We start from the raw sequence: 26,508 nt of genomic DNA, 5'->3' as shown, positions 1-26,508 counted from the left end.
TTTTAGGATAAGAGTACCCTATACTTACTAATGAGAAGATGGGATTGGTGATGTTAAGGAGGTTTTAGGATAAGAGTACGCTATACTTACTAAAGAGAAGATGGGATCGGTGATGTTCCTCTGTTTCTTAGTCCTGTGATTTCAAGTTTCATATTTTAAGATTTCTTGAAATGCACAGTCTTGCATATATCTTTGTAGCTATTCTGTAGTAAAAGGAGTGTTTTAGATATTGAACTGATTATTATTTCAACATAAGTGTGTAAACAGTCTCTTTAACATACACTTTAGTGACAATACTAACCTAAAATAGATGTGTGTAGGTAGCAGCAGGCATAGACTGGCTTGTGGAACTTAGTAGCCATTGGAGCTAGCTGTGAGTTACAGTAAAAACAAAAGTCCCATTTTTACATTGACTTTGACACATCAGGTAAAAGAAGAGAAACTGTATGTTGCTTTTTTAGTCAGTAAGTCACCTTTGTATGGTAGCAGTCTTTATTAAAACAAGTATCACTTTCCTAGTCTATGCATAGTCTAAGTATGATCTTTTGTGTTTGATGTTAGAATCAATGCTGTTCTAGACTAAATTGTTGAAGACAACTGATTTTAGAAGCTGAGTGTTGATAGGAGTTTGAGTTCCAGGTCTTTTTCAGTTGCTAGTTTCGCTATCTTACAAACAAGTATTATCTTTTTGCTTTCTTACATATATCGGTGGTGGTCCAAGGGCTTCTGGCATTTTCTTTCTACAGTATATTTAATAATGCTATAGAGGCAGACTCCAGAGTAAAGACCATCTTAAGTGGATATCTTTGAGTATATCTAACCTGAAATTTAAATATTCCAAACTCTAAATTTTTGTGTACCATTGTAGAACCTCAATGTCAAAGCCCACACAAGTGCATCAGAAATACTGTATTAAAAAAAATCCTTCAGTTTCTGTGGATGTAGGGTAGCATTCATCTTTAAGTTTGCTCCTATCTGCAAGATACTCATAATACCTCTGCTGTCCCCAAACCCAGAATTATTTGAATCTGAATTAGCATCTAAACACTTTAGATAAGGAATACTAAACCTGTATTGGTTAAAATTGTTTTAAAGAAATGAAGGGAAAACATCGAATTATTAAAGAAAAGTTCAAAAGATGGTCAGTTAATCTGTCTCATTCATATCTTTAATCTTTAGAATTTATCAGTTCTTTTACCAGAATGGGTTAAAAATATTAATTGGATTTGAAATCACATAAAATTTATTTAAATTATAGTTAAAGACACACATTTAGTGCTAATACAGGTTCAAAATCTTTTTCTTGATAGCAATTTATCTATATTTCCTGTTTCTTAAGTTAGGAGAACCTACTAATAATAAAGAGAAACAAGATGGTGTCTATTATTCTGAAACAAGCAGAGGAGAAGACTTTTACCTATACTGTAGTGGAACTTTTTTTTTAAATTCTCATATTACATCTCAACTTCAGTTTCTTTTCTCTTCTCTCAGTCCGCCCATCCTCTCTCCCTAAGATCCTCTCCTCCTCCTTTCCTTTCAGAAAAGGGCAGGCCTCCCCTCCCAGGGCTGTCAACCAAACAAGGTTTATCAAGTTATAGTAAGATTAGGTGCATTCCCTCATATTAAGGCTGAACAAGGCAATCCAGCAGGAGGAAAAGGGTCTCAAAAGCGGGTAACAGTCAGAGACAGCCTCCATTCCCATTGTTAGGAGTCCTGCAGGAATACCAAGCTACACAACCTTAACACGTGCAGAGGACCTAGGTCAGACCCTTCAGACTCCCTGTCCTTCCTTGCTTCAGTGGATTCTTGGGTCCCTTTCTTGTAAATTGTAGCTTTATTATGTAAATAACCCCAGCACTTGATGGGCTGGGTCAGTTCAAGGACAGACAACCTGGGCTGAGTAGCAAGATTCCTCACCTGCAGAATTTTCATATACACGTTTAACAAAACAAATATTCAGACTCAAATGATGTTCATGAGGAGATATTCCATATCACGAGAGAACATTGTTAGTTTTTAAGCACTGCTCAGACTAGAGGGTGTTTTGTTTGGTTTGGTTTTAGTTTTTTGAAGTGTTTGCATTTGTTTGTTTGTTATTTAATTTTGGAGACAGGGTCTCACTATGTATCCCTGGCTGGCTTGGAACTCCCCAGATAGACCAAACTGCACTCATACTCAAAAAGATCGGCCTCCCTTGACCTCCAGATTGGATTAAAGTTCTGTCGACTAGATCTAGGATATTTTAAAGATGTTTTATGATTATAAATTATGATTATGATTTTATGATTATATTGAAAAGATGCATGCTAATTTCTCTGTAAGTTGGTTCCTCAGGCACTGGCCATCATTTACTTATGTATTTTGAGTCTGAGTTTCTTTACTGACTGGTAATTGATGTTGTTTGGTTAGCCACCCCCAGACACCTACCACATTTTCAAACATGAGTTCTGGACATGGCAGTCAGGTTCAAACACCTTTCTGATTGAGCTGTCTCCCTAGCTCATTTCTTAAATATGAAAAGTAAGGTCTTAAGGAAAGTGGGAGAGTAGGCAGTTTGATGCATGTGACACCAGTAGGTAAATGTGAGGGAATATTTGCATAGACAGATACCTAATCTGTCTCAGGACTTTCAAATGGACAGGAGTGTCCTCCAAGGCCATATCTCAGTGAAGTCATGAAGTCATCTTGCTTTCATTGACTGTGCATCATGTGTCAGGGTGCTGTGTGGGTGCTAGGGAAATAAGTCTACAATTTAAAGTCTGGTGGGTCTGAGGGAAGACCAGGGTAGAGGTAGAAGAGCAGGGGATTGGCCATCACAACACTCGGAACTGGGCTCTGTGATAAAAGTAGATATCAAGGAATACCTAATTTAGATTGGGGAGTTGAGATAATAAATAGTAAGAGCATCTAAGGAGGTAGGGAAAGCGCATGGGATCAGAGGACCTAAGGGCTGATGGAGGAGAGTGTGGCACATTTAAGAAGCCAAAAAGAAGTACACATTGGCTTTGTTTGGGCCACATAAGATGAAGTTGGGGAGAGAGACTCAGCCACTTGAGAAGTCCATGGTGACTGTCTAAATTGGTTGGAGTGGGTCGTAAGGAACAGTACGGTGAGGCATACTGTAATCCCAGCACTTGGAGGATTGCTGTGAGTTGAAGGCCTGCCTGGGTTGCAGAGGTAAGCAAGAGCCTCTCTCAAAACAAAACCAAGCAAAGAAACCCTGCCTGGAGGCCTCTTCTGAAAGAATACACAGAGAATTGAGAAAGAAAAGTATGTTTTCACCAGTGATTGCATTTTTTAAAGTTACTTGTAAATGGCCCACAATTTTTATATGCCCATGTAAAAAACTATCAATGTATATTTGCTTATCTAAAAAAAATCCAACATTTGCAATTGGTATTATAGTAATCTCTAGAGGATTCTTTGAAGGTTTTCTGTATTTAGTACAAAGGAATGATGTTCTTTTTATTTCAAATGTTTTCATTGAATTTGCTTTATGTGTATTTTGCCTGTATGTACGTATGTGTACATGCATACTCACAGAGATCAGAACAGAGCATTGAATCCCTGGAACTGGAGTTAACATGTGTGGTGCTGAGAATCCATCACGGATTTACTGGAAGAGCAAGTGCTCTTAACCACTGAGCATGTCTCCAGCTTTGGGGCAGACCCTAAAGGGGAGTAGTGGAGGTTGGTCACCTCACCTGTCAGCCACGTTGTCCTTGGCTTCATGCAATCCAAAGAAATGCTCCCAGCATCCTGGAGCTGTGTTGTGGACTTACAGTTATTTGATTTGTCTTAGGAATTGTAGTCATGAATGAAGAGAACGCCGATGGAACAAACGGCTGCGGCAAGGTGCGCACTGGTACTCAGAATGAAGCGGCCTTGCTGGCTCTGATGGAGAAGACTGGCTACAACATGGTGCAAGAAAACGGTCAGAGGAAGTTTGGTGGTCCACCTCCAGGTGAGGTTTGCTGATATGTGTCTTTAACACAATTATTTAGATGAGGCATGTAGTCTCACAAACATCCCTACCAGTCTCGGCTGTGATTTTGAAAGAAATCATGCATTTATTTAAAACCTTGTTCTTGTTTAAAAAGTGATTGAGAAATAACATGGTTTGGATTGAGAAATCGGGATTCAGGGCATCAGAGAAAAGTATACTCAAGGCATTAAAGACAAGTCATTTGGGGAGAAACTTGAAAGAGCAGTGAGTAGAGGCCTAGTATTTATTATGTAAAGAGATTCAAAAGGCACGGATCTTACCATTGAACCATGCATTTCTTTGCTCAGAATCTCCAAATGAGCAAATAAAACACTTGCTTCCTGCTTCCTTGGTTGCTTCATCACCTGTTACTGATCTCCATCTACAACAGGCGGGAAGGCATCCATGTCCATATTCCTTCTGCTCCACTCTCTTAGCTTCATTCAGGTCACTGCATAAACTCTGTGCTCAGATCCTCCTCTTTTATTATATGGCTGTTTTCCTCACAGCATTTGATCAGTCACACACTGTCTCCTGGGGTTTTGTTAGAATGAGTTTTACAAGGAAATTTAATTTTTGTATCCTCAACACTTAGAATACCGCTAGCCATATAGGTGGCTGATATAGCCATTTTGTTGACTGAGTAAATAACTCGGCTATGAATATAGCTTTTTAGAATTTAATTTCCAGTTGTTTATTTTGTTTTCTCAGGTTGGGAAGGTCCGCCTCCCCCCAGAGGCTGTGAGGTTTTTGTTGGGAAGATACCTCGGGACATGTATGAAGATGAGTTAGTTCCTGTGTTTGAAAGGGCTGGGAAGATTTATGAATTTCGGCTGATGATGGAGTTCAGTGGTGAAAACAGAGGCTATGCGTTTGTGATGTACACCACTAAAGAAGAAGCCCAGCTAGCCATCCGCATTCTTAACAATTATGAGATTCGACCAGGGAAGTTTATTGGTGTGTGTGTTAGCTTGGATAATTGCAGGCTATTTATTGGAGCAATTCCCAAAGAAAAGAAAAAGGAAGAAATCTTGGATGAGATGAAGAAAGTTACAGAAGGTGTTGTGGATGTGATTGTTTATCCAAGTGCAACTGACAAGACCAAGAACCGTGGCTTTGCGTTTGTTGAGTATGAGTCCCACAGGGCTGCTGCAATGGCCAGGAGAAAGCTGATTCCAGGTAAGATAGCCTTTGCCTGGGTTACTTTACATATTCATCCCCTTGTGAATATGGAAAAACAACAGTAAGTGATAGAGCATTATTAGTGAGATATATAATGCCACTTGAAGAGGAATGAAGAATTGTTTTAATGAGGAAGTAAATTAAATGACTATAAGGTATGAGAAATTGTTCCTACAAAATAAGTTACATTTGCTAATTACTGAATATGTATATACTTTAACTGATACTTTAATATGTATATAATTTTAACTTTGTTAATTATGTTCAATAAGAATTGAGAGAGAGCATTATTTAATTCTAACAGTAATTAATTTTTAAAGTTTTGCTTGTGTTACCAACTCCTAAATTTTGTCATAAGTTCTGATTAGGTTTGCTTTAGTAACAACTTTGGTGTGAGTGGGAGTACGTGGTTAGTCAGATATGTTGGTATATGCTTGAGTTTCTTTGAGAAATTATTTTATGTAGTTCTTTAAACTTGTATTCTTTGCTTTAGTTAACATGAAATCAATTCATGAATTTTTTTTCAGGAACGTTTCAACTTTGGGGCCACACCATTCAGGTAGATTGGGCTGATCCAGAGAAAGAAGTTGATGAGGAAACCATGCAGAGAGTTAAAGTTCTCTATGTAAGAAATCTAATGATTTCCACTACAGAGGAAACGATTAAAGCAGAATTCAATAAATTCAAACCTGGTGCAGTGGAACGAGTAAAGAAACTTAGAGATTATGCCTTTGTTCACTTCTTCAACCGAGAAGATGCAGTGGCTGCTATGTCTGTTATGAATGGAAAGTGCATTGATGGAGCCAGTATCGAGGTAACACTGGCAAAGCCAGTGAATAAAGAGAATACTTGGCGACAGCATCTTAACGGCCAGATCAGCCCAAATTCAGAAAACCTGCTTGTGTATGCTAACAAAGAAGAGAGCCACTCTAAAACTCTAGGCAAGCCACCAGCTCTTCCCGCTCGCCTCAACGGTCAGCATAGTCCCAGCCCCCCTGAAATTGAAAGATGTACTTACCCTTTTTTTCCTGGAACAAAGCTTACCCCAATTAGTATGTATTCTTTAAAATCCAATCATTTTAATTCTGCAGTGATGCACTTGGATTATTACTGCAACAAGAATAATTGGGCACCACCAGAATATTATTTATATTCAACAACCAGTCAAGATGGAAAAGTACTTTTGGTATATAAGATAGTTATTCCTGCAATTGCAAATGGATCCCAGAGTTACTTCATGCCAGATAAACTCTGCACGACGCTGGAAGATGCAAAGGAACTGGCAGCCCAGTTCACGCTGCTTCATTTGGGTAAGTTTAGAAGACTTGATGTGTTGACGTTAGAGGATACTGTGCTAGCTTGATCACACAGTCATGATTTGAACTCTGAATGTCAGCAGTGAGTTTTCTCAGTTCTCTGAGGTCAGAGCAGAAGGACAAGTTCAAAACTCATAGTTAGTTTTCATGAGACTTGGCTCCTATGTAATTTTCCTACATTTTGCTTTTCAAGCACTACTTACTGAGAGGGAAGTTGAGCTTTGGTTATGGAGTTCAGGCCCCTTTTCATTACTTAATTGTTTCATATTTCATAATAACTAATTATCATTTGATAAAAATTTTGATGTATGCTACAGAATTTGTTATGTGAACCAATTTTTAATTCTGTCCTTACATCTTTGGTGAAGTCTACACAATGAATTTTTGGTGGAAAAGGTTAGAGATTCATAAAAATGACAGACTTTTCCTGTGTGTCATGGCTTTACGCTCACCAATCTGGAAATTTGTCATTACTACTCATGAAAGGTAAAAAGCATCATTAAGAGATGTTGATGACAAGTCTCTTCGAATTTCATGTTTTTAAAGAACCCCATTTTCTTAAAAGTTGGAGAGATGATTAAGAATTAGGATATATAAAACATGCTTGCTTGGTAGTCTAAAGAAAAAGACATTATAATCCTCTGGGGCTGTCCTTATCTGTATTCTGCTTACAACATACTTCTATGGAGAAAAGGGTTCCCCTCAGTTGCCACATAGAGATAAGGTTCTGCATGCAGTCTGGAGCTCTTCATTAGCCTTTTCACTCCCTCTGGGGGCTTTTCAGTTCAGCCCGTGGGCTATAGTTCACTATTACTGATCTAGGAAAAGTTAGGCTAGTCTTAATTTGTTTTGTTCAAAGATAAAATCAACTGTGTGTCTTAGTTATGGCTTCTGTTGCTCAAATAAAATACTAAGGCCAAAGTGACATTGGGGAGGAAAGGGGATGTGTGGCTTTTACACTTCCACATCACAGTCTGTGAAGGAAGTCGGTGCAGGAACTCAAGCAGAAAGCTGGAGGCAGGAGGACTTGAAGGGATGCTGTTTAGGGGCTCAGTCTGCCTTCTTACAACACCTAGGGCTGCCAGCCCAGGTGTGGCACCATTCACAGTGAGCTGGGCCTTCCAACATGAGTGATTGAAGAAAATTACCGCAGGCCAGTTAGGTGGGATATTTTCTCAACTGTGTGTCTCTTTCTAAGAGTCTAGCCTATGCCAAGTTTACATGTGTCCAGCCTGTCACATTGTGACACAGTATTGTCCATACAGAGTTCACACTGGAGAGCTGCACAATTGAGGTTAAAAAATTCCAAAACAAATGTCAATGTTTAGAGTAAGTTTACAGTTTTGTGTTTGGCTCTATGCATAGCAACACCAGGTTGTATACATTCTACATGCCACAGATTAGCCACCTGCTAAAATGTGTGTGCACATGGCTTAAATCACTCATTTTGGAGTTTATTAGTCTTGTATCGGAACTGTTAATTTAAAAATATAGAAAACTTTGCATATCTATGTATTTTTCTTGTTTGTGTTCATCACTAGAGAGAAGAATTAATAGATCATGATTAGTATATAACTGTTAAAAGAAATTGGACTGAGATGCCTTGGTAGGTGCATGGCCCTGTATGAAATCCTCAGACTTTCCAAAAACATTACAGTAAACACTGGAGCATATTTGGGCCCAGTAACGAGGTCTGAGGCTCTGCGTAGGGAGTGCTGTACAACTGTGCTTATTGTGCTTGACTTAAGTGTAAATGGAGGCTGTTGAAAACACTGTGCAGGCAAGCAGAGAACAGGAGACAACGGAAGTGGAAAGTCTAGACGGAATCTAGAAAGCCTTGGTCAGAAAGTATAGGTGAGGCCTTTATGAAAGAGCTTCAAGCAGGGTCAGGCAGTGTGCGCAGACAGGAGGTGCTGTGTGCCATGTGCCTGTTAGGTAGTAGTGCCCTGTCTTGATCTTTCCTCAGTAATGTGGGGTCCTCAGGGGCAGATAGTAAAAGGCTGACGCCTTCCTTCCCAGTAATTTTTACCCATAGGTAGAAGTGAAGTATTTTATAACACAGTTGAGATGGGTTAGTTGGTGGCAGCGATGTGTCCTAGAGAGGGTTGGTGAGGTGACGGGTGTTCTCATTCTCTTCTCAGTCTGCTCAACACTGTTTTTTTTCCTGAGGTTTTGAGGGATGGTTACTGAGTCTTAAGAGTGCTTCAAATACTTTTTTTTTACTACATTAATACATCTTTTGGTTATATTTTAAAAAGCATTTCAGAAATGTAATTTTGCAGATAGTGTCAGTTACTTAAAGATAATTTCTTTGGACATAGTAATTTCTCTTACAGTTTGCTATGATACTCCTTTTTTTTAACTCTGCTAGTTTTTTTTCTTTTTCAGTCATCATTATACAGTTTTATCTTGGTTATTTTCTTTAAATGACATTGCTAAGCCAGATACTTACCACCAAGCTAAACCCAGTTTGATGTAGTAAGCTTTGACAGTCTTGTGATGTCTTGGATTTGCTATCCCCATATTTCAAATTTGAAAACTTGAATGGGAACTAAAAGAAGTTCTGTGTTTCAGTGACCATATTTGTTTTAAAGAAAAGATGCTGTCCTTTAGGAATAGTCAGTAGCTGAATGAGTTTTAGAAGTCACTCCTGAGTCAGAAAACCTCCTAGTGATTATAGATTTTTGTCCCTTCTAAAGCCTGGTCTTTTCTGATTGCTTTAGTAGAAAGAAAGCCAAAAAGTGGTTAAGAGTTAATATCTAATATAGCCCTCTTTATTTTTACCTCAAAATTAGAGCCTGTCTTCTATCTTCATGTCAGAGTAACCTTCTTCATCTCAGTCATCCAGTGGGAGAAACAGCAGTGCATTCATTTACTTAGTTTTAGAAACACAGTGCTTATTTTTAAAAACTACAAATACTTCCATTTTATTTTATGTGAAATAATTTTAGTGAGTTTACCTGTTTTTGCATCTATGTTTCTGAGACAGGATCTTGCCCTGTTAACTCAAACTGTCCTTGAAATCACTGAGTTTAGTGGGTCAGATGCAGGTGTGTATGTTAGGATAACAAGTTTTATACTTAACGTTGGGTCAGTTGCAACGTTTGAGATTATTGCGTATCACTTCTTTTTAAATGTGACTCTCTTTTGAACCTGGACCTGTCAGTATTGCAATTGCTTTTCTAGATGATTATGCTTTTTCAAAAAAAATTGCTAGAAAATAAGATGATGAAGAAGAGAGATAGCCAAGCATGGTGCACCTTTCCTGTTTCCCTGTGTGATGTTCACTGATGACTGTAGCAGGGTTTTGATGTTCTTTTATGGCCACTTGTTGTTTTTAAAAACAGGGATGAGATTCTCTGCTGGAAAGTACCTTGTGTCACTTCAGGTTGCATTGGGAAGGTTTGCTTTGGTGATTTCTGCAAGATTTTAAGAATTGAGGGAATCGAGAAGATGTGGCATAAGTTAATTGAACACTGGCTAGTTTTTCTGTTTGAAACTCTTATCTGGCTTGTGTGCTGCTGCTTTGGCTATGACCAGTGAAGTTCACAGTCAAGACAGGCCTCTTGCAGGTCTCCTGTGTGTTAGGATACTTTCTCAAGCTTTGGGAGTTAAAGTTCTGCTCTCTTAAGAAGAGTTTCTGAGCAGAGCAAGGAACCTTGAGATGCCTTTCTACAGGCATATCTTTAGAAAAGCAGCATGGTGGTGGGCTCATGGCTGGGAACTCTGGTCAGGTTTGCTTTAATGATTTCTAGCAGATTTTAGGAAGAAATTGAGGAGGTGTGGCATTAGTTAATTGGACTTTCATTTATCTTTGTTTTAAACAATTTACATGATTACTTTCTTGACTATACTTGCTTTTCCTCTGAGCAAGTAATTTTTATTAGTTTGTAGAAACATTTCATGTGTCAGTGTTCATGTTTTTAACGCCACTGCTTTTCTCAGCATTTAATCTGCAGCTGATATGTATTGTGTTAACATTTGCTATGTTACACTGGGCTTATTTTTTCTATTGTTTAATGGAATTTTGTAAATATTTTCTGTCTTCACATGTAAATTAAGGTTTGATTTCTCTGTGTCACACAATTTTGGTTAGATGCCGAGGGAAAAAAGTGTCACTACTGTGAATCTTTGACCCGAAAGATAATTGGTGCTTTTTTTCTCATGAGCTGTTATTTCCAGATTGATGGGCAAAATATAAAACATAAACAGCATTTTAGATTTAGAAAATTTGTCAATAAATTGTTTAGAAATAGAAAACTTTAGTTTTTATTAAATAATTTTAATAGATATTTAAGCTAAATAAATATAAAATAATGGCTATATTACAAAGGAACTTTTCTTTATAGAGAAGAAAACACTTTCAGAATGTATTCCTTCTAGATTTAAGGGAGAGCTCTTTCATACTGTCTCAGGCCGATACTTAAAAGGGTTGAACTTGATTTAAAATGCACCTAAGTGAGAAGTAGCCCTCAGCTTTAACATTTTCAGTTTTCACTTCTTACACAGCTCACCTTCACATGACCAAATGATAAGACCCAAATTCCATGAACTCAACTATGTGTCTCTGACCCTTGAAGAGGGACTAGTTCTTTTGAAATGGATGCATATTTTCCAATTGGAATTTTCTTTTTCTTTAAGATTCTTTGATGACCTCATATTTATCCTATTCTCATCTTGATAGCACTTATTTTAATTAATGGGCCACAAATACTTAATTTAATGTGAATGAAGATGCTTAGTGGAGAGCTGAAACAAAAGCCCAAGAGTCCTGCCACCCGGCATCAACCTTGTGAATGTCATCTGGTCTCAGACTTCAGTACCTTCACCTCTGCAATGTCAGGCTTATTTGGTGGACTCTAGGGATTGTTGTATTTTATTTTATTTTATTTTATTTTATTTTATTTTATTTTTTGAGATAGCTCTGGTTAGCCTAAAACTTGATATTGTAGACCAGACTGGTCTTGAACTCAAAGAAGATCTTCCTGCCTCTCTCTCTTGAGTGCTGGGATTAAAGGAGTGCCACCACATCTGGTTTCTGAGGGTTCTTTTTATCTCACAAATTTATAGTTTTGCTTAAATTATTAAAGGACCTGTTCAAGTGTCTGCGTATGACCAAAAATGCCACTTTCCGTATTTGTATTTATATCTGTCAACATGCATATCTGAGTTTTGATAATTTAAAGCCAGGAGCTTCTTTTCTAAGAACTAACCTTTTATTGGCATATTTCTTTATATAATTCAAAACTTATTATGTCTTTTTTTGATACAGGGTCTCAACTGTGTAACTCTGACTGGAACACACTATGTAGACCAGACTGGCTCCATGCTCACAAATATCTGCCTGCCTCTGCCTCCTGTATGCTGCGATTTATATGTTTTTCATAACTGATCAACAGTTACGGAAAAGTGAAGGAGTCAGTCATCCAACTCCTTTGTTACAGCTCTTGTCTTCTTTTAAAAAATTTCCTGTAAATTGTATACAAACCAAGATTGTAAATTCCATAAAACATTTAGAAGTTCAGAAACATTTTTTATAACAGGTTCTAGAAAACTACTGATATGTACTAAAATACATCAGGCCAGTATTTGTTTTGTAGTTATATTTATTAATAACATTAACTTAATAACTCCTGTAATTTTGCTTATAAATTAAATTAGCTTGACCCTTTATGCTATAATTTCTTAGTATCTTTTTGTGTTTGGGTCTCTGCAACCATCATGGCCATCAGAGTAGCAGTCTGTAGGAGACAAGAAAGTAGTTTTGCTCAACATGTCTGTAGCCTGTATTCATTCAATGTTTGGGGGTCTGACTACAGGTAATTTTTTAAAGGCACACTTAAGCACAGCATAGTTTTGTGAGAATTTTCCTGGTGATAATTAACTCAGTCCTGTGTGCACAATCCCACTGAAGATAGACTACATTGGAACTCTTTGTGAAGTATGTGTGACATCTTCCATAAAGATGGTTCTATAGATGGGACAAGCTCGAGTGCTGACCACACAGAAAGTGCAGGTATCATGTTCACTGCCAGCCTTCTGGGAAGTTGACAAGTTGTGCCCCCTCCCTTTGAGGGAACAATCCTATGTGCTTAACATTCTTGTGTGGGCAAGAACCTCTGTGCCTCCCGTATCTGTGCCCAATACATTTCTAAATTTCATTCTTTGATATATTCATTAGTAGGTATTTTTGTATCAATAATTGATTTTCTAGCTTGGTCATTTAACTCATTTTAAGCAATGGTTTTAAATTTTCCTTCATATTAAATATTCAAGTATATTACCACACATGGTGGATGTTAGCAGCAATTCATAGTTCTGACACATGGTGTCGCCTAAGTACATGATTTCATGTGGATTTTAAAGGATGTTATTGTTTTTATTTTAAGTTCCTGTGTTGTCTCTTGGTTTTGAGTCTGGAAGTCTAGAATGAGCATGGACGATGGTTTTCTTCCACCTTTCCTGCGTCTGTTTCTGGTGAATTAGTATTTACTATGCAGCAACAGTTCGCTGAGACACTAATGTAGTAAGTGGACTAGTGACTGGAGGCAGGTGTTCACAGTAAGGCTTTTACTCACAAGGATTTATTTTATTACTCTTTTTTTTCTTCTTGTTGGGGGAGGATCTCATGAATCCCAGCCTTGCCTCAAACTTGCTATTTGGTTGAGGCAGGCCTTAAACATCTGGTCCTTCTGCCTCTACCTCTCAAATGCTGAGATTACTATGTCCATCCATTTTGTACTCTGATGTTCTAAAATTATCTTATATACCTTTGCTTATAGGAACTTGCTTAAAGTCAGATAAACTTAGTAGCTAATATCGAATATCTCTCCAGTCCTAGACGTTATCCTTCGTGTAGAGGTCTCCTCTGTCTGAACTCTGGTAGCATGCTACCTTAAGATATGGGAAAGTTTTCCTACTCTATTTTTTGTTTTGCCTGGGATTTACTTAGTATACTTGTTTTTATTTCTTGTACTCAAATACATATAGGTAGATACCTGTCACTTCTCTCAATTATGTGCCGGCTTTGAAAAATTCTCACTTCTCTGAAGTCTATTGGGATGACAGAGCCATGGCTCAGAGGTAAAGAATGTTTATGCAGTCATGAGGACCAGAGCTGGGATCCCAAGGCCCACACGATGAGCCTGAAGTCCCATGGACCTCTTAACAGCTCCAAGAGATCTAGTACCCTCTTTTGTCCTCTGTATGTGCATAGGCACACATGCCTACACACACACACACACACACACACACACACACACACACACACACACACACACAACCTTTAAAGGAGCTTTTCTGAATTTTCATTTTTTTTTGTAATTTTTTTTGTGGTTTTGCTATAACAGGAAGTTGCTACATTAACTAACATTGGTTGGGGCAGATGCCAGGCTCTTTTATAAATGTTCAAAGACTCAGAAAATAGTTTACCGATGACAAATACTCTGTTATTGGAATAGGGAAATTATTTTATTTTCTTAAGCTTTTGTTTAATGTTTTATTGAACAATGAGTTTTTTTTCAGCTTTCTAAGTTTGGGATTCTGAAATTCTAAGTGTTACGTGATAAAAATTGTCAACTCTAAAGTGTAGTCTGTGTGTGTATGGGCATGATTATAGTGAGACTATATAATCCATAAATAATTGGATTCCTTAAGTATATTTATTTATCCTGGGATGCATTTAAAAGTCCTGATAGTAAAATATGTAAAACATAAAATCCATAGTTATTAAACTGAAAGATTAAATAAGGAGAACGTAATTAGGCAAATAAAACTAAAAAAGTACTATAAAGCAATATAAATATATAATAAAGCTCCTTTAAAAAGCAATAATGATTAACAATTACAGTTAAGTAGATCATGGTTATCTTTTAAAAATCAGGATATGATTATGGGTTGGGGGAGAATTTGAAAGAACATAAAAGGAGCCTTGTTTTTTGTGGGTCTTTACTATTAGGCAGTGTATTTTATGGTTTTTAAACATGATCTTAGTGTATAGCTCAAGCTGGCCTTTGAACTCACTATGTAGCCCAGGCTAGCCGTGCCTCAAACTTGTAATCTTGCCTCCACTTCTGAGTGCTAGATTTATCATCAAGTACCACAATGCCTGCCTATTTAGTATTAGACATTTTTGATCCATAAAGATTTATAAAGTAAAGGAATTTTGTGTGTGGAGAACTGCTTGTTTCTGGGGCCCTTCCTTATATAGGTGAATGCTTGTCATTTATTACTCCTTTACTTTTCAAATAATTGAAAGCGATACATATGTTTAAGGTTGAAAGAGTCTGAGGAAAATCAATTTTGATTGTATTTTGGGTAGGAATAAGGAAGAATTAGAAAGGAGATAATCTGTGATATGGAAATTGTAGGCACTGACACAGGAACATTTAAATTATGAGTGGTGGCGAATGGATGGCTAATACTGAGGGAGGTGTGTATTCCACTGAAGTAGTAGTTGATGGTGATTTAAATGTAAATTCCAGTATATATCTCTGTTTACTTGTTTTTATTGATATTGAAAATTGAAACTAAATTAGAAAACTCCAGTTGAGTAGATAGCAGGTGTGTCACACAGAGAAGATAGTTTCTGTATTCTAGTGTTTCATTCCACACGTGTATTGAAAACAGCCATTGGAATTTTAACACTCTTCATATTTGGGCTGTCTTTTACTTTGTGTCATCTGGTTTTGATAACCTGTTAGAATCAGTGGTTTTATATTTTATCACAGTTAATATACTAAGAATATTTTATATCAATAGGTGTCATATTTCCCAATATTTTGCTTTTAATTTTTACTCATTATTTACTACATGTAAACTAACTATACAGACCCTGTCATCTTAGTGACATTGTGTGTAGTCTTTTGTGCACTTGGTGATACTTTTATTTTCCTCTCACATTATCCTCTTTTCTTCCACAATTTGGCCTTTCTTCTAATTTTGTATTTTGTTGAAATCTATACATTTATATTTATTTTGTTCTGGTTCTTTAAAGTGATTCTGAAGATGATCCATGTGGTGATTCTGAAGATGATCCATGTGATTCTGAAGATGATCCATGTGCTGTTTTGTAGCAGTTTTGTTCACTTGCTGTTACATTTGTGTCTTGTTTCAAATTGTGAAGAACTGTTCTTTATTTTATTTTTATTTATTTATTTTGTTTTGGGTTTGTTGTTTCTAGCCCATGCTGTCTCACATTCCCTGTGTAGCAGAGGGTGGTGGTGATGGTCTTGGTCTTCTGCCCGCCAGACTAAGCTCATGCACAGCTCTTGTAATAGCTTCTTTAAATGTTGGTGTGCGTGTGTAAGGTATTTATGTGAGTGTGAGAAGGACGTGTCTGTGGTGGCCTGTGACAGCTTTCAGGAGTTGGAGAATGTCTTCTGCATTTTTTAGAGAAGGGTTTTGTTGGAGAATGTCTTCTGCATTGTTTAGAGGAGGATTTTGGTTATTTTTGTTTTCTGCTAGCTATCTTGGGAGCTGCTTGGTTATGTCTTGTTTCTGTGTCTGTTTTCCCCGTCTAAGTACACTGGTATTACAGAAGCTTAATACAGTGTTACTGTATTCAGCTTTTGAAGAGGGTTTTGGGAATCTGAACTCATCAGGCTTAGTTACATAGCTAACGCTTTGCCTACTGCACCAGCCCCTATTCCATTTCTTTACAGTTATGGAAGACTGCCACTCCCCATGACGGTAGTGTCACACAAGCATAAACCAGCGGCATGGGTGCTCATGTGGACCACACAATGAACTAGTGTCACATTAGCATAAATGAGTGTTGTGTGTATGTACACGGATCATATGATGGTCTAGGTTAACAATCAGTTTTGTTTTTAAACATTAAAAACAGAAGCATCTATCTAAAAACATTCTGATTTTGTGTGGATATACTGATGGGATTATTTGTTTTGTGTTTGATATATTTGGTGTTTGGAAGATTATTTTTGTTATGTTATCAGGTTTTATAGCATGTCTTAGAAAAGTCTAGTATTGTCTTCAGATATCTACTTCTCCTCTGCCTCTATCCTTCTACTTACACACCTCGGTAGGTAGGCCTTTACACTTCTTTCAGTATTTTCTGCCCTCTTGTATGTCCAATCTGAGTATTTCCTTCTTAGCATGCTGGTAAGAAATATTGATTTGAATTTTTTTCAGATTTGGAATTTTACTTACTCCTCGGAGCTGGAATTACAGACCTGTGTCACCATGCTCAATTTAGGACTTCCAGTTTCTTCTAAATAATTTTAACCTTAAAATTCCTAAGTATATTAGGCATAGCAACTTTTATTTATTATCATTCATATTTGTTAGTGTATTTGCCTATGCTCTTCATGCATGTATGTATGAATATTCTCACTATAGGAACACTATATGAACACTCCTTTTTACTATGTGGACATGTATGTGTATGTGCATGTGGAGGCCAGAGGTTGGCATCGGGTGTTTTCTACTTCATTTACTAAAGCAAGGCCTCTTGCTCTCCATTTATTCTTTTTTCTCTGTTAACTTACCCTGAGAATCCTGTCTTCACTTTCTGAGTTTTGAGTTTTGAGATTATATGCTTCCAGGCTTTGATGTGGGTGCTGGGGACCTCGAGCTGAGTCCTTTTATTCTTGTGCAGCAGGCAGTTTATTGAGCTATCTCCTCAGGTCCTGGGTGTGCACTAATCATACAAGATAAGTAGGTTTCATTGTAACATCATGGTATCATACATGTACTTTATATTTTTGATTATATCCACCCCCAATAATCTCTGTCACTCTTCAGTCATTCCACTGGTCCCATTTCTCATTCCAAGTAATATCACTACTTTTGTGGGGGTTTTGCTTTTAAATATAGAGTTTGCATGAGAGGAAATGCAATATTTATCTTTCTGAGTTTATATCATATAACATGAAGATCTTCAGTCCAGCCCGTTATCTTGTATCTGCCATGATTTCATTTAAAAATATTTTAAAAGCATTGATTCATATGTGTTTATGCATGTGTACATGTGTATGTGTGTGGGAACACAGGTGCATGACATCCAGAAGAAGGGCAGAAATCAGTTCTGTCCGTCCACTGTGTAGATCCCAGGAATTGCCTCAGGTTGTTAGGCTCAGCAGTAAGTATTCACTGAGCCATCTCAGTAGCCTCATAATTTCATTCCTATGATTGAATAGAACTCCTTTGTGTATGTATGATACATATCATTTATCTGGTCATTTGTTGCTGGGCTGATTTCATTATGTTGGTTCATGTGTCTGTTACTGCAGTAAACATGGATGTACAGATATGTCTGGGGTGTGCAGAGATAGAATACCTTGTGTATATCCCAGAAGTTTGGTACAGAAGGATCATGTCATCATTCTTAGATTCTTTTGAGGAAACTCCATACTGTTTGGCGTAGTACCTGTCTGTACTAATTCACACCATACTAGCAGTAGATATAGATCCTTATTCTTTGTAAGTATTTGCTTTTCATTGATGGCTGAGATACTGAACACTTTTTTCTTAGGTTTATTGGCCATTTATATTTCTTTTGAGAACTCTCTCATCAATTCATTTGCCTATTTGTTCGTTAGATAATTTGTTCTTTTAATAACAAACTCGATGAGTTCTGTATTTTGGATACTAATTCCCTGTCCTGAGTAGCTGACAGGTTTTCTAGCATTCTGGAATGCTCTCTGTTCTTTCTCTACTGCCTTTGCTGTGCAGATACGTGGTCTGCTGCAGTCTCGTTGTCAGTCCTTGCCATTGTGTCCCACGCTATTCAGAGTCACTTACTATCCCATATCTTGACATGTTTCCCCTATAGAAGATTCAGCTACATTACATGTTTGATCCATTTTAAGTTGGTTTTTGTGTAGCATGGAGGATAGAGGCTTAGTTTATCCTGTAACAGATTCCCAACTTCTATCACTGTCTTTCCTCTGATGTACACTAGTAAGCACCTCTGTCAAGAATGAATTATTTCAGGGTCCTCTGTTTTCTCACAGAGTGTGTTTATGTGTTACCATCAAGACATAATTATCTTAATATCCAGTTTGAAGCTTTATTATTTAAATGTGCAGGGATTTGCTTTTTTGACTGCTATTTCTGTTTGCTCTAGATGATCTAGTTTATATTCTAGTATAACTGATTTTTAATTGAATACCAGATATTGCATATGAAAAATTATAGAGAATTTAAGGTCTAACATGATGTTACCTTTACTCATAGAGAAGTTTTTTCCTCATCACAGAGGTGCAAAATAATTGAAAAGTCTATATTGTCTTACTACCAATGAGAATTGAGAAGCTCTCTAATTTAGGTCACTTTGCTAATCTACTAGAGATCAGTTCACACTGCTGGTCTGGTTGAGTTCAGTTCACACTGCTGGTCTGGTTGAGTTCAGTTCACACTGCTGATCTACTTGAGTTCACACTGCTGGTCTACTTGAGATCAGTTCACTCTGCTTGTCTACTTGAGGTCAGTTTTACCAGGGTTGATCTTGCCTTAACAGTAGCTCCTCCTCAGCTCTCAGTTTGTTACCCCTGAACTTCAGTGATTTTTCCATGTATAATTTCCCCTTTGTGTCATCTTCCTCTTGAGGATTGACCAATCCTTACAGGGACAGAGACAATTCTCAAAGAAAGTTATACCTCTTTGGATTTTCAATGTGTCTTACAATCATTACCCTATGGTTCGTTATTCTCTTAGCTGTTGTCAATGATTTTAGATAGGTGTTTGCGTTTAAAACAGAATCGATTGTTACCTAGTTCATTATGTGTTAACAAGTTATCGAGACTTTTTTTATACTGAATTATCTTTATAACATTATTTAAAACTCTGCAGTGCCTTTGGAGATCATCAGACATGTTTTACTTGTATGTAGTTTCTTAGCATGGAGTTGGATCTATCTTCTTGATGGAAGGGTTCAAGACATATGAAATGATGGCAGCTAACATAGATGCAGGTGTTGTCATGGAACTATGTTTGGAAAGGTGACTGTCAGGCAAGTTTCTGGAGTTGAGTATTATTTTGTCCATCTATCTCTTCTAAAGGCAGGAAGGAAACGATAGCTCATGTGTAAGTACCTATACCTACAACATTTACATTTCCTGAATTTACTTACATTTCTTTGCTTTTCTGAAGTTATGTAATCTCACTTAACTTTTTAAAATCTTTTCTCTTAATAGGAGAGTATTTCCTGAATCTACTGATGAGTAAGGCCTTAATTGACATAGACAGGCTTTTTCAGATGATGCACTAACTCAGGATTTTTATGTAGATATCAGAAATAGTTCTTGTTCATCTTTTCAGAGTCAAGAAATGATACCTGTTGGTTGGCATTTGTCTCTTTTTCTCCATTTTTTTTCTTACTTACTAACCAAAAAGTTTTCAACTAAAGTTATCAAGGATTCCATGCGCTTCCAAGATAGGGATAACATTAACCCAAGGACTCAATTCTTTTCTGTCTTCACTGCTTACAGACAGGGAACACAGTCTCTTCAGCCTGGACCTGTGTAGAAGAATTTGGAGAAAATAAGCAGGTAAGAAAACATCTCTTAGGAATATTGTGGTATATTTCATTCCCAGAAAAAGTTTTCAGCTAATCCTCTCTTGACCATGAGGAAATGCCTAGAATTGTCTGATAAAACCCTGTGTGGTATTTTGTTTATAATAGTTTTACTAGCTAAAGACTCATTAAGGAAAAATTAAAAGTTAAATGAGTTTCCATATTTTATATATTTTCCAATCTTTGAACCTGACAGTGTTCTGATATCTAACTTGAACACCAGGATTGTAAATAATGGTTTAAATTAGGTGTAAAGAGTAAGTGCTGCATTTCAATTATGTAGTGTTTCTCAAACTGAGCTGAGAATGAGACATCTTCTACATTATTACAATAATATTTTGACTCTAAATTATTTTTATAAAAGTTGTGTTTGTTGTTTCCTCACCAGAGCACAATAAAGAGACTGTTTGTGGGACAGTTTGAAGGCAGTTTATGATTTGCCAGGAACCCTTTTATACATGTGAAGGGATCAGCCCGTGTAATAATTCTGTGTCCCGAGGAGGTTACTTCATCAGTGTGTGCCTTAATTCAGCATTATCAAAGGGAGCAGTGAGAGAGCTTCAGCACTTTTAGAAGGCTTCTGTTGTTCCTGATCTTGTTTGGTCTTTTTTGGCATGTACTAAGTGCTAGCCTTATTAATGTCTATGAGAAATATATTTATTATTCTTGACACTTAAATCTTAGACCTTAAATTTATCCTTACAGATTTTAGCAAAACTAGCTGCAGGTCTTAACTCTTACATAAATTTCAAGCACACAGTGCTATTTTAGAGCCACCTTCTTTTAACCTTGTGAGTTTAAAGCTTGACTTAGAAAGAGTGATTGTGAGGACTGGCAAAACTGAAACCCGTGAAGGGTTGTGTCTTTAAATCTAAGCCTTTCTCTTGAGTCTGGCCTGGATATATCTAGTGAGCTACAGTGTGGCACCTGTTCTGAACCCTAGACTTACAGTTCCCGTCATGGTTCTTTCCCTGAAGGCTGTGTCCAGACACTTTAGAAATTAGAATTAGAAGGAGTTTGTCTCTGAACGGTCTGCTAAGGAGCCAGGATGGTACTGAACTAAGTCCTCTGCATCTGTGTGACAGTTGTGTAGCTTGTCTTTTGTGGGGCCCCTAGCCGTCGGACCTGTCCCTAGTGCATAAGCTGGCTTCTTGGAACCTATTCCCTGTGGTGGATGTCTTGTTCAGCCTTGGTGCAGCGCGGAGAAGCTTGGTCATGATTCAACTTGATTTGCTGATTCCCATCAGCAAAGCAAGTAAGAGGCCTTCCTTACTCCATCTGAATGGAGACAGAGAAGGAGCAGATGGGGGTGTCAAAGGGAGGTCAGGGAATGGGAGGAGAGAAAGAAGGGGAAACTGGTTGGTATGTAAAATTTAAAAAAATGGTGAATAATGAAAAAAAGAGTCTGTCATGATCTCAGTACATAGGAGAAACTAGCAGTAGAAGGAATCTGTTATTATGATCTCTTAGTACATAGGGAGCAGTTGGCATCTCACAGTGTGGTTTGGGCTTCTTGCTTCTTCAAAAGGAAAGCAGCTGGAGTAACTTCAGCGTCGTGGGCACTGTGTTTACATCTGCTCCTCCTTTACCATTTGCCTATGTGCTGAATTTTTGTCTCTAGAGGGGTTTATTGTTGTTCATGTTTTCTTGTTATTTCCAAGTACTGGGGAAGTAAAGGCAAAGGGATTAGAATCAAGCTCATCCCTGGTACAAGTTTAAGGATAACCTGGGATACGTAAGTCACAGGGTCGGGGCAGGAATGGGAGAGAGAGCTCTGTTAGAACATTCTCATGGTCGATCTCCCACAAATACAATTGAAATTACAAAATTTTAGCACATAAGAATATGTGCAGAGAGCTGCAGGCACTGAGAAGAGAAGCTGTGAAAACGAAGAGGTACAGGCCACACCCAGGCTGCTTCGACTTGACCCTTGTGCTCCTGCCCTGTTGGAATGGAGGTCTTTGGAGGCCTTTGGAGATGGTTGCTTTCAGATATCCTGCTTAAGGTTTCTTAAAAACTTGGAAACAATACCTTCCTATGAATCAGGAGATCTAAAAATTTTAGCTTGTTCTGTACCCATATACCTGTGGACCTATGGATCTGCCTTAATCTAAATCAGCTGTCTTTGTCATTCATATGAATTGGGGTCATTTGAATTAACAACTCGTAAAGTTTCAGTTCATTCTCTATTTTCAATTTCGAATTAGATAGTAAAAAGTTTATTAGTAATAATAGTCAAAAGACCAAACCAATATTGATGAGCAAGAGGCTTAACATATCTGAACAAAGATATTTACATAGATAATATACACATTATTAGTTATAAAGGAATATAAATTAAAACCACAGTGGAATACATATGTACTGGTGAAGCTATAGTTAAGAATACTAGACCAGGTTTTGTGGTACCTACCTGTTTTCACATTATCTAGGAGGAAAAAGTAGGAGAATCAGTGCAAATTTGAGACCAAACTTTTCTCAAAAGTGAATTCCAGGCCAGCCAGAGTAAGATGTAGTATGCAACAACCTCCACCCCACCCCCCGCCCCGTGTGTGCACATGTGCGCATGTGCTGTTGTGGAAGACGTGATGTGACCAGCTGGTAGTTTCGTATTTTACTGTTTGAATACTCCAGAGCATAATATCTCTACCCCATGCCCTAGCAGCCCTATTCCTAGGTATTTACCTGAAAGAAAAAAAATCATGAAATGGTTTATGTAAGAATGAGCATAGAGCATATCTGTAAGAGATTGGTATTAGGAGAGTTACATGTTCATCAACAGATGACTGCAGAAAATCATAGTGTGTTCATACAGCTGAGAAATACTTAACAATAAAATGGAAGAAATTGCTGAAATAGAGAACTTGAATCTTAGAGATTGTATTAAATAAAGAAGCTAAATAACAAATATTTTAAAAATAACAAAATCCAAACCCAGATGAATGAATCCATGGTAGTAGAGTTGGAAAGTGACTGCAGACTGGGAGGGGACAGGTGACTTGATGACATAAGCTTTTGTAACCATCAAATCCGATCCATGAGCGCGGTGTCCTACTGTTTGCAAATTGTGCTGCAGTTTTCACTGTCAAGACAGCTGTAACACTTCAGCTCTGAAATTGGCTCCCTCTCATTCATTAATAAGGGGAAGGAGGTGTAGAGTTCAGTTTGGGACTCAAGATTGAAGATGTCCTTGAAGAGGAACAACTGGGATGGGGTGGGGACAAGTATGTACATGCTTGAAATTTTAACTCATCTTTTCTTTTTTCATTTTCTGTTTTCTATAATATGTAAATTGTTTCAAAGGAATATGCTCGTATTCCTACGTTTATTTAACTATATATTTCACTTTACATTTACTTTATTATCTTAACATGTGTTCTATTTTCTAATCAGCCGTTTTCCTGAATGTACTTAAATTCATAATGGTTTTAGGAGTAGTACTTACTTGTGAAGTGCTTGTGAAATGTTAATAAACATCTCGCAAGTCTTTCACTTGCCCAATTCTTGCAGTAATTTGGAGGTTTTTCTCATATCATCTTATATGAATAATGTTATGAGTCATCTTCTAATTTTGGATTTAATGTAGTTTTCTTTAAAAACGAGAATATAGTAGGTGATCCATGTTTGCTTAAAGATTTGTAGTAGAGGACTGCCAGAAATGCTAAATGTTATGCTCATAGCCCACTTTGTAGCTTGTTTTTACAGCTTCTTCTGGAGATACTTTCTGAGTTCACATTTTTTAGTAAGCTCCATTGATCTCTTGAATTGGTGTAAACTCAAAGAAAACATGACAGCTCCTTGAAAACTACATTTTCTGTCTGTTGAAGTCACTTTTAAATCATGTTGTTGATGACTACATTAGTAAAGTTTACAAAAACTTGGCACATTAAAGGTATATGGCTACTAAGGGACTGTATGTGCCTACCAGTCTTCAACAGGAAAAATCAGAACTTTTAAAGGGCAATTTATTCATCAATACATAGAATATCTTGCGTTTTAGTTTATGTTCAATACCTCAACCCTTGGATAAAATAGATTCTTTAAAAGAATAGATCTGATGTTAGAGAAGTAAATGGTTTCAGAGTAATTTCTCAATTCAGAATATCCAAGATATTTTGAACATTTTTTTGGACATAACAAAACATGTTTATGATTTCTTAAAACAAGCTACTCTATTGATCTTGTAGTACCATTCATTAAAAATTTGTTTACAAAATTTTTTTAAAATTTGTTTACAGAAATTAAAGTTTTACAGTGCTAGCAATTAAACCTATTTGCAACTGATTTTCATTTTTTATTTTTTCTTAAATAGGTCCTTTCTGATGTTGCTTGAGCTTACTCTCCTGCAGTTGGTCTCATTCCTGTTGGTTACATATTAAGTCCCATGACAACATAAAGTTGATGCACACGTGTTGTAGGGCTCATAGCGAATGATACTGGGGGGAGAAATTGACCTGTACATTAAACGACCTATTTCACTTCCCATTGCAACAGCACAGCTTCTACCAATGATTATTTTACAATTGCAGTCGCCACTTTGACTACACTGCAGTAAAGAGCATAGTTGAGTTTTTGGAAAGTACAGGATCTACAAATTTGGTCAAAACACACACATTCAGAAATACTATAATTAAGGAAGCAGGAAATTATTGGTACATAAGATGAACGTTTGTTTGAAATAGTAATTTCAAATATAATTGTTTTAATAATTTGGTTAATTTTAGATATTTTCTATACTATTAGGTTGATAATGGTTTTTGAAGTTCATTTGGTAGAGATGATTCATTTTACTGTTTTGTGGTAACAGTGAGACTCTAATGTTAAATTGATGTGTTTGGTTATATGAATGTTTGTGCCAGCATTTAAATAATGAAATTTTGGATAGTTAGTTTGTACCAGAAAACCAGGGGCAAATGTTTATGCTGGTTTGATGCTTGATATAGTTTCGAAAGAAAGAAAGAAACAAACCGAATTTGCTGTTCTTTTTTCTCATTCATTATATATATTATATATATATATATATATGTATATGTATATGTATATGTATATATATATATCAGAACCAAATTTAAAGAAATTTTTTTGTTGATTAAAATCAGAGGTTCTCTTTTTCTGTGTTAAAAAGAAAAAGATAGCCAAGAATGTCCTGTTGTAAGATCTCCCCAGCAGTGTTGTCAGTTAATAAGAGTCCTGACTTGATGTAACTGCTATGTTTGCACTGCAGTGATAGTAATCCACCACCATTAAGGTATCACCAGGTATTTAAATGTTAGAACATTATGTTAAAACATGATTGTCTGAATGTTTGTCTCTTGAATTAAATTTGTGTCCATAAAAGATGTGCAGCATAATTGTTCATATATATTTATTTACAGACTACAATTTCCGCCGCAGCTCAATAAATAGTCTTTCCCCTGTTAGCGCTACCCTCTCTTCTGGGACGCCCAGCGTGCTTCCTTACACTTCACGGCCTTATTCTTATCCAAGTTATCCCTTGTCACCAACAATATCACTTGCTAATGGCAGCCATGTTGGACAACGACTATATATCTCCAATCAGGCCTCATTCTTCTGAAGAAAGTCTGGATACAGTAGTATAAATTTTCTTTGTATAAGGCATGAAAATTAAAGTACTGTTGTATTTTAGAATTGGGTTTGCACATTTGACTTTAAAAACAATACATTTTAACATATTAAACATCAACTATAATTCAGAATTACAAGAGTGGTAGGATTAGCAGAAACACATTTAAAAGTTAGTGGTAGCAAACTACCACTGTTCTTTGTGAACTTTGGGACTTTCTAATTCCTAGTTTGAAAAGATTCCAGTAGTTTATGTTCTTTTTGTATAACAACTTTGTAAAGCATCATTTCATAACTATTGAAGTACTTAAAGACAGTGTTTATACTAGACTAGATTACCAAGGATCACTATCTGTAGTGGAGTTTGGAATAGTTATGTAACCAGAAGCATCTAACTATTATGTAGAAAGAAATAATGAGACAAAAAAGATTAAGATGCAAATTTTTGACAGTCATAATGAAAAATCAGTCAACCATTGTGGTCCTTGAAGTAACTAAATATTTTTGTTAATATTTGTTACACAAATAAATTATAATTTTGCTGTTAATAAATTTAAGGTTTTTATAGTTATATTTCATCTATGTTTTGATATTCATTGTTTTGGCAAGAAGTGTTAATGTTTTTAAATGTTGAAATCATGTGTTAATTTTTATACTTCAGATTCTTCAATATTAAATATATGTTGCTACTAATGTGTGTTTTGTTTTTTATTAAAATTTTCACACTCAAATGTCTCTCATCTTTGAGAAGAGTTTAACTTGCCAGGTCAACAGTTGCAGGTTCAATGTCTTCATGAAATCAAAGGGTCAGATATCATAAAGAGATTTGTACAATAAAAGTAGAATCATTTTCAAGTGCCAATAGAAATGTTTTGTTGGTAGAATTACAGAAGTTTCCCTTGAAT

At 36.7% G+C, this 26,508-nt stretch overlaps 1 protein-coding gene across 2 annotated transcripts in view; it reads left to right on the top strand.

Moving 5' to 3' along the window:
• Nucleotides 1-26,203, top strand: part of Rbm46 (RNA binding motif protein 46) — a 29,029-nt gene extending 2,826 nt beyond the window's left edge. The window contains exons 2-6 of one of the 2 annotated variants that reach the window (XM_005344147.3): nt 3,803-3,964; nt 4,697-5,164; nt 5,695-6,477; nt 19,935-19,994; nt 24,333-24,678. In XM_005344147.3, the coding sequence (XP_005344204.1) occupies nt 3,814-3,964; nt 4,697-5,164; nt 5,695-6,477; nt 19,935-19,990 (1,458 nt within the window). In that variant the 5' untranslated portion in view covers nt 3,803-3,813 and the 3' untranslated portion in view covers nt 19,991-19,994; nt 24,333-24,678. Of the gene's footprint in view, nt 1-3,802; nt 3,965-4,696; nt 5,165-5,694; nt 6,478-19,934; nt 19,995-24,332; nt 24,679-25,395 lie in introns of those variants that run through there. The other variant, XM_026789606.1, reaches the window with a different exon arrangement.
• Nucleotides 26,204-26,508: the final 305 nt, after the last annotated feature.

The sequence above is a fragment of the Microtus ochrogaster genome, chromosome 1 (genome assembly GCF_000317375.1).
Source record: "Microtus ochrogaster isolate Prairie Vole_2 chromosome 1, MicOch1.0, whole genome shotgun sequence".
Lineage (NCBI taxonomy): Eukaryota > Metazoa > Chordata > Mammalia > Rodentia > Cricetidae > Microtus > Microtus ochrogaster.
The sequence above is the reverse complement of the archived record's forward strand: the minus strand, read 5'-3'. Positions and strand labels throughout refer to the sequence as shown.